This window comes from Larus michahellis, chromosome 4, assembly GCF_964199755.1.
Source record: "Larus michahellis chromosome 4, bLarMic1.1, whole genome shotgun sequence".
NCBI lineage: Eukaryota > Metazoa > Chordata > Aves > Charadriiformes > Laridae > Larus > Larus michahellis.
Window position 1 is genome coordinate 39,932,419 of NC_133899.1, and position 8,883 is coordinate 39,941,301.

Genomic DNA, 8,883 nt, shown 5'->3' on the forward strand with positions numbered 1-8,883 from the left:
TTTTCAGAACAATTCCTTTGAAAAGTTCTTTTTGTTTTTTAATTATTTCAATATGCCTGCATAAACCAACATAATTTTTACAGGTTTATGTTGGCTTTCAGTTTGTGTAATTTTTTTAAAATGCTCTTTCTGTAGTTACATACTGGTATTATGGTTTTGTGATTACAGAATTCCACTGGAAGTCTGAAGTGTATGCCAAAAAAATCAATGAATTCTTGGCCTGTAGAATTCACGAGGGAACAGTCAGTTGCTATTTAAGCTATCCTGCCCCCACCTCAAATCATAAAATTCCTGCATCATAAGGGGTTTACAAAGAAGGCTGTATTTGTGGCTTGCTCGAGCAGAAGCTGGAAAATGGTGTATGTCTCGACCATTTGTGTGATACGTGTGTTATCCCATGGGCATTAATGATGCTTCAAGGAACATATAAATCAAACTGTTCTTGGCAGGCTGCTGCTTCAAAAAAAAAAAAGCCAAGTCAGCCTGATGTTAGATTTTTTTTCCTTCAGAATTAAATCTAACCATTGCAATCAAACTTACTGTCTCCCAGTTCAAAAAGTAATCTCTGTTATCCCCATTCCGTGGTCTCTTACCCCTCCAGTTCCCAATCTCCTCGTTGTGAAAGAGATGATCAAGCGGCTGCAGGAGCTGCGTCACACGGAGCAGGTGCAACGAGCATACGCTCTCAATTGCGGAGAAGGTGCCACAGTCAGTTACGAGATTCAGATTCGTGTGCTGCGGGAATTCGGACTCTCTGATGCTGCTGCTGAACTTCTGCAGGTATGAAGAATTGCTGGGTGAGACCCCAAATGCTTCGATTCTGTTCTGCGTGAATTGGCTTGGATTGTAATCTGCAGTAAGAGAACTACCTTCTGTGTGCACGTGCAGGTGCAAAAATGCTTGGAAATGCCTGTATAACTTTAAAAGTGTCCAAGTGCGAACTACAATGAGACTGTTGCATTTGATGTGTGTGATTTGTAAATGTGTCAGTGCAAGGTATAAATACTTTTTCTCAAGAAATATTTTTCTCAAGAAAAATATTCAGGATGCTCTTACTGCCACAGATTTTGGGGACAAAAAAAAAAAATCTCCTGAAGAGGCAGTTGATGAGAATAGTCAAACCATAACTAGAAATCTAGATTATTAATTATTCTTGAATCGGAGAGGAGAAGAAGTTCTAACTAGTACAGTAAATCTGCATAATCCATATTAGGACTGGGAAACTGGAAATCCCACTTCTGTCTGTACGCTGCTGTTTAAAGCAAATGCATTTGTTTCTCAACTTATTCACACAGTGCATTTGGTGCTTCTTGTTTTGTTTTTATTCTGTGGTAGCTGTAATCACCTGGAGTGTCAGTGAGGCTTCAGGTGGCACAACTAGCCTGTTACAGTACTGGCAGATTTCTAGTTCCAGTGTGTGTTAGTTTAGGAGACTTTTCTAGATAATTTCCTACTTTTTGTTATATGCTGGGTGTTTTCCTTTGCAGAATCCTCACAAATTCTTTCCTGATGAGCGATTTGGGGACGAGAGCCCGCTCCTGACGATGAGGCAGCCTGGACGATGTCGCGTTAACAGCACTCCCACTGCGGAAACCATGTTTACAGAACTGGACTCTTTTGTGGCCTTCCATCCACCATTGCCCCCTCCTCCACCGCCATACCACCCACCAGCAACTCCTATTCATAACCAGTTCAAAGTGGGCTGGAAACAAAGGGTGCCAAGTCAACATCCCTCCCGTTCCTTTTCTTACCCGTGCAATCACTCACTGTTCCACTCCCGAACGGCTCCCAAAGCCGCGCCACCCGTCTACTTGCCCAGTGTTAAAGCAGCACCCCCCGATTGCACTAACACTACAGGTCTGGGGAGACAAACGGTGGCGGCAGCAGCGGCAGTGATGGCAGCCGAGAAGCAAGTGGTAAGTATTGATTTCTCCTCCCTGTCCCTGGCTGCTCAAAGTAGCTTGTGGAGAGGCGCTGGAGAGAAATAACTTGGCTTTGTTAAATAGGAGTGTCTTTGGTGAGAAGAATTTTCTGCCAAACTAGCTGTCAGCATTTTGCATCTGAAAGGCATGCCCTGATCCCTGGGAGAACAGATCTTCCAGGGGCAGGAGTGTTTTGGAGGGACAAGTGAATCTTCTGAAATAACATAGTTTGCTCTACATTAAAACAAAGTGTAAGTCAACTTGAGCAGTGGACGGCATGCTAGAATTCACGGGTAGAAATTGTGATGCCATTTGGGCTACTCAGAGGTAAGCAGTCCTGAAGTAAACAGGGGTGTAAAAGGGAACCTGCAGAGAACGTGAAGGCCTTACAGCTGTGGAAAAGATTTTTAAAAGGAATAGGCCAGTAGAAATCAGTAATTGCAAATACAAAAGGGTTCATTATAGCATTTAAAAACAATCATTATAGCTGCTAAAGTACAGCATGATGCAATGAAAGCAATGAACTATAATGTACTGGACAAAGACCGAGCTTTGTGAAGTACATGAAATGCTAAATAAAGAGTTTGGTAACTTTTGCAGTGAAAAAACTTTCAGTGCACAGTTATGTCATGCTGAAAACCTGCTCTTTAGATGCAGATTTCACATGGAGTTCTGAATGGAAACAGGGATATATATATAAAAAAAGAGGGGGAGATATATATATAAAAAAAAAAGAGGGGGTTATATATATATAAAAAAAATATAAATTTTTTAATATATTTTATTTATATATATTTATATATTATTCATATCCCCCTTTATATCTATATAAAAATAATATATAAATTATATAAATTTATAAATAAATATATAGAAATATATAAAAATAATATATAAATATATAAGATGCTAGATGATGGCTAGATGATCTCTAGAGGGACTCTCTAGAGTCCCTTCCAACTCTGAAGATTCCGTGATTCCGTCTGTGTGGAAGAGTGTAATACGCCTGTCTCATTGCAGGATTGCTTATAGGTGTAGGGGAGAAAAATGCCAGGCAACAGCTCCCGTGGGCTTTGTGGATCCAGTCAGCCCCTGGAACTGGTGCTCCCCGCAAGCCCCGAGGCTGTCGTGTGTGCACTCACATGGGCCTGCAATTAACTTACTTTAAAATATGAAATGCAAGCAGAAGGGTTGCGTCTGTAGTGATGAAATACACATTGGGTGGCTTCCCTGCACTGGAATTCTGTGCTGTAAGGAACCGTGGAAGCTCTGCACCCAGTACCTTGTTGAGTTTGATGATTGCAGGTGGCTTAAAGCAGACTTACCTTTGGGGAGTTTCTCAGTACATTTACTGCGTATTCAACACCAGACGCGTTTGAGAAGGAGCTATTATTGTGGCACAACAGCTTCATGAAGGAAAGAAGTTGTCTTAAGCTAGCAGGAAGATGAAGGTTGGGGGATTACTTGTGTTCTTTAAACAGTGTAGGTTGGTCTAGGCAAAGGTGGATAAGAAAAATGCCATTTTGAATTACAAAACGTGTCTTAAATACAGTTTGTGTTTAGCTTTTGTGTTGTTTCCACGGACCAATTTCTTTTCTTTTCCAGTGTACTCAGCCCTTGCTAAATGAACTGATGCCAGATATCGCAATGGGTGTGTCAGCAATGTCTTTAAAAGACAGAAGATTACCAGAGCTCACGGTCGACACAGAATTAAGCCAGACGGTTACAGAGGTAGGGCCCGGTCCACCCCAGCACATTTCATGTATTCAGAACAGACACGTGCCCACTTCTCGAAAGAAACATGCAATAGAGCAAAAAATAGATGCTCGTGAAAATCAACAGGAATACCCTGACTTCTATGACTTCTCTAATGCTGCATGCAGACCCTCTACTCCAGCACCCAACAGGCACAGTCCTTCACCTTCGCAAGGTATCTATTTTGGCCCGGATTTGTATAGCCACAGTAAGGCATCACCAAGTGGCTTAAAGTCAGCCTATCTACCTTCCCAGATATCTCCTAAAAAGCAAGAGGACTCTAGGCGCGAATACCTGCTCTCCCAAGACGGGCATCAACACAGACAAAAGAATGAGCCAATACACCTCGATGTCTTAGAACAACCTCCCCAGCGACTGGACTTGGCACTGGCCACCCAGGAAAACGCTGGTAACGGTGCAGTTCACGTCAGGGGAAGAACAAAAATGGAAACGGATTTAACCTACGGGCTAACCTCCAACAGACCTTCACTCTCTGCGTACGCCTCTGAAATGCAAGAAGAGAGACCCAGCAGGAGACTGGCGGACGATGAGCCGTTGGAACACGGAGCACAGAGAAGCGCGGATTTGGAAAGGGAAGATGCAGTAAGCAGGGGAAGGAGGTCTCCGAACAAACCCGACTTCCTGTATAAAAAATCTGCCCTATGAAAGCAACCTCCACTATTTCTCCGTGCCTAAGAGTTGTCAACATCCCGTTCTCCGCAACTTCTGGCCTGACTTCGGTCAGACAAGTTCGTTCATGCCAGCAGACGAATTCGGCTTTGCTCACTTCTTTTGTACATACATTGCTTTATTAGAGACAGCATGTTATCAGTTTGGTTTTGATGCTGCTTCTGGTTTAATTTTGTGGGAAACTTTTTTGGAGCAAACTTAATTAAGCCTTTTGGGGAGAGAGGAAAAAAAAAAAAGCTGGTACCTTTTTTCTACAACCTGGTAGCCTTTTGCACCTGTACATCTATTTTAGTGTATTAGTTTTGTACTAATATGTTAAACTTTATTGTCACATTTAAAGGACTGTATTTTCATACTTTTGCATTTTCCCTGTCACCTGCCAATTCCCTGTGTGCATTGGGTTGCACATTATGAAATGTATTTTCTTATGAGATAGTAACAATGCGTTTATTTTTTAATTATAGGAATTCCAAAGAACAGCACATCAAAATACTACACTTTTGGTTAGTGGTTTTTTTTGGTTTGTTTGTTTAGATCTGAAATCTTCCTGATTTTTACAACTACAGCAAGAATCCAGTCTAATGTTTTGTTTGAAAAGTTCTGGCAGCTGGTTTTATCCTTCTATAGCAAGCCCACTTCAAGAATCGTATTTGGGTTTTTAAGAATCCAGGGGGATATTTAGGAGTCCAAATTCCAGTGAAATTCCCTGGGATCTGACAGTCTGGTTTTCTGTTTGCCTTCTGGTTCAGCTGTGACCGTGGAGAACTCTGTGATCACCCAGAAGCACTGACTAGACAGACTAGAATCGCTCATTTGCCCATGCAGAAAGAAATCTAGAAATACTGTAAAAATGATGGTAATAACTTGTTCTTCCAGCTACCCGTATGCGGGCGTAAGTGAAGACGGGAGTTGCGGATTCCTGCTGAATCCTGGAGTGTCGGGAGGACCAGGCGTAGTGTCTTTGCTGTTGCCTGCAGGGTGACCCTCCGCAGGGGGGTTCCCTGTCCCGCCGAGGTGACTCCGCTCTTTGCCTCGCTGTCTCCTGCCTACGCTTACAAAAGGGCTTCACTCTCAGTGGCAGCGCTCGGTGTCCCTCACCCCATCCGAAGCGTTGCCGACTTGGTGACCTCGGCTGCTCCGTGAACAAACTCAAAGCGAAGAGTAACTGCTCTGGCATCATGAAATGTGCGAAGCTTTAGCACTCTTAAATTACACTTCCGTTTCCCAACTTGGCTTTTTTATTTTTTTCAAAGCACAGAAATGAGCTTCATCAATTAACGTGATACAAAGAGGGAATGATCATCATCCGGGCTGGCTCCCTGCTGCGGGCTGGGGTTAAGCAATGCGCCGGGTGTAACGGTTATAGTTGTTCAGTGGATCCTTGATTCTTCCCATGGAGTTTTTACCACAGACTCATTGCATTTCGGATAGGGATCCTGATGTCACTGCAGTGTAGTGATTACTGGTAAAGGCCTGTTTGGGTTTTTTTTAATTAAATACAGTTCCTAGAATGAAGAATTTCCCTGTAGCAGAAAACTTTAATCTCAAGTGTGACCTAAGGACTACTTTAAGGTCAGGTGGAGTTGTTTCTTGCAGTTCAAAGTGCTTAATTCTATTTAAACAGAAATCTTGCTGCGACTTCTAGTTGGTGGCAGGTTCTGACCTAACCCTTTTCATTAAGGTATGCGAGGCCTGGTAACAACACCACCGTGTTATTGAAATCCATGGAATACTGCGTTTCCAAACTACCAAATAGCTTCTACATAAGTGAAGATAGAGGTGTTTGAACCAAAAAAATCCTCCTGTCTCCTGCGTACGCATCTGTAGGCCTCCTGCGACAGCCCTGCAGATGCTCCTTTCGAGATGCAGCCATGGAAGGCGCGGTGTGGGACTGGAGGAGAGACTTAGCTGGACTGCGCAGGTGATGGGTCTCGTGCGTGAGGGGAGATGTTCAGGGGTGTGGGTTTTTCCCCTCTGTCAGCCTTTTTAATCTAGATTTTCTTTTTTTGAGCATGGTCAAGACACTTGGTGGTCCCGGCCTCACCAGCTCGTAGGTCGTGTTTCCGTGGGGCTGCAGTGTAGGACGTTGGTAAGCGCGAGGAGGTGGCGGTGGGGGGACGGAGCTGCTGCAGGTTCAGGGACTGGGGGCGGCTGGGTTGCCTCTGGAGGTTTGGGCACGGCGCTGTCTGACTGCGGAGCCTCCGCGCTCGCCAGCGCTAGAAGCGTTAACTCATCCCACACAAAACCCCTGAAATACAGGGCTTTGTCATAATTATGTTGGTAGCTTAATTACTAAAAAGTCATAGCTGCCCTCAGAAGACTTCCTATTCTGATAATTTATTTTTTACCTAAAATCATTAGATGTACTTTGAGAAAAGTATTTTAGTTTCCGTAGCTCGCTGTGGCACTGTGTGCCTGGACAGAGATGGGGCTGAAATCGACAGATGTAGCTTTTTAAGCTTGGAATTTGTGGGGACGTGGCTGATGAAGACTGAGGAGTTCCGAGGTTATGGCTTGAGGGAAATGGTGAAATGCTCTTTAGCTTCCAAATAAGCTGGTGAGAAATGCCTCTGGCGGGGGCGGGACGTGGCTGCATTTTAGAATACGGAATTGCTTCTGGAGTCTTAGAAGCTGAGCAGTATTAAAAAAGAGAATAAAGTGTTTAAAAGTAGGTGCAAAACATAAGACAAGTCCTTCTGAGGCCACAGAGACAATCGGGCCGTGTAGACAATCTGCGTTTTCACTTGTATCTTTTGAGTTGGGAAGAAGATGGTGGGTTACGGCAGCTGATTCTTAGTGGAAAAGAAGGATTTGTCAAATTACTGGAACCATATTTTTTGTACTCCGGTGTAGGATTTCCTGCCTGGTTGGATGTGCGGAGGGAGGGGAGAGGGACTGTGTTTATTCTTCTTCACAGAAGCATTACTGGGAAGCTGGTGCTCGTCCCGTGTCCCGCTGGCAGCGCACATGTACCTGTGCTACCCGCTGCTGCTTCTTCCCTGCCTCCTGACACTTCTGGTGCAGAAGCTCCTTGTTTACATGAAGCACTTTCTGATTAGGCTGGAAACTGACATCTTTTCCTCCTGTAAATGTGATGGGAGATAACAGATTACTGATGATCTTTGAGCTTGAGGAGAGAGGTATGAACATGAAGTTTTCTTGGATGAGGAAGACTCGTGCTCCTCCTTCCATTCAAGAGAGAGCTCAGACTTTCATTTAGTGAGCAACATGCAAAAACTTCCTATTCCCCTTTCCCTGACCCCCCCTCCTGTTCTCCTTAATATATGAATAACTTAATTCCTGAAACAGATTCTTCCTTTGAAATGTTTTGTTGTTCCACAGAGTTACTGTAGCTGTGTGTTAATGACTGCTGTGTCGATTGGCAGTTCCTTGTTGTATTTTTCTTGTTGTTGAGGAGTTTTGTTTCTGAAAGTTAAGGCTGTGGCCACCTGTACTTGTACGCCTTGGGTTTTGGTCCTGGAATGTCCCAAATGTTTGTCTTATGCGTTACTTTGGTTTGGGTTTGGTGGGGGTTTTTTTGGGGTTCTTTGGGGGGTTGGTTGTTTGGAAAGAATAACTCGTGCTGTTTGAGGCACTGTTCTCGCTTCTAATAACGGTATGCTTGGATGGCAGAGGCGGTGCCGAGCTCTGCCCAACGCAGGGAATGGTCGAGAGATAAATTCTAAAACCGTATCTGGGGTTTCTGTAATTATCTGTACTGCCAGAAGGTCGCCCTGCCTTCGGCAGCGTTACGGTTCTGTTTCTTGTCCTTGTGTTGTTACTGGTATAAAGTCAAGTGCCTTCAATGCTAAAGGCTCAGAAAACTTTCTTAAACTGACTTCATGTCCTATGCAAGTGTTTTTTCTACAACCTGCATAACCAGTACTTTGTAAAACTTGTTTACGCTTCAATTGTACATAGTGTTTTTTAAAAAAAAAAATAGTATTTTTATTTAGGTACCTCCAAACTTGAATTCTAGTCTTGTGTGATGCATTGTAAAACAATACATTTCTCTTTTGAGTACCATTACAGTTGTAAAAAGGTTTTCACTGGTTCTATTTTTCTACTGTTGCTGAGAAGCATGTAACACTGACTTTATCCTACGTATAGTTGGCATTTCAAATAAATGGCTTGTATAGAACGTGCTTGTGCGACATCTTCCTTTGAACCAGGGCCTGCAGCAGCACCGGCTGGTGGAACCCACCGAGCCCTCTCACTCCAAACCGTGAGGTGCCCTCTAACAGTAAAAGGCTCTTAAAACTGTCAAGGTTTGTTCCTTCTGGGGGGAAAAAAAGTGCACAATAAACACTTTGACCACCAAGGCTCTGATACAAACCAGTGGAAAAAAAAAAAAAAAAAGGAATTCAAAATTAGCAGCACTGTTCAAGCAGCTTGTTAAAAAGGAAAAGCACTTCAGTGAAATAGTTCAGTGAGTTCTGGCTAGAGCTTAACTGGGGGAGACCATTTGCTATTAAAGGCAATAGGGTTGCTCGGAGTCAGGGTGGAGATGGAGCCC

General features: G+C 43.6%; 1 protein-coding gene across 3 annotated transcripts in view; it reads left to right on the forward strand.

Moving 5' to 3' along the window:
• Nucleotides 1-8,508, forward strand: part of BTBD7 (BTB domain containing 7) — a 54,828-nt gene extending 46,320 nt beyond the window's left edge. For 2 of the 3 annotated variants that reach the window (XM_074584143.1, XM_074584144.1), the window contains 3 exons: nt 602-780; nt 1,488-1,916; nt 3,528-8,508. In XM_074584143.1, the coding sequence (XP_074440244.1) occupies nt 602-780; nt 1,488-1,916; nt 3,528-4,343 (1,424 nt within the window). In that variant the 3' untranslated portion in view covers nt 4,344-8,508. The remainder of the gene's footprint in view (nt 1-601; nt 781-1,487; nt 1,917-3,527) is intronic. The other variant, XM_074584145.1, reaches the window with a different exon arrangement.
• The last annotated feature ends 375 nt before the right edge of the window (nt 8,509-8,883 follow it).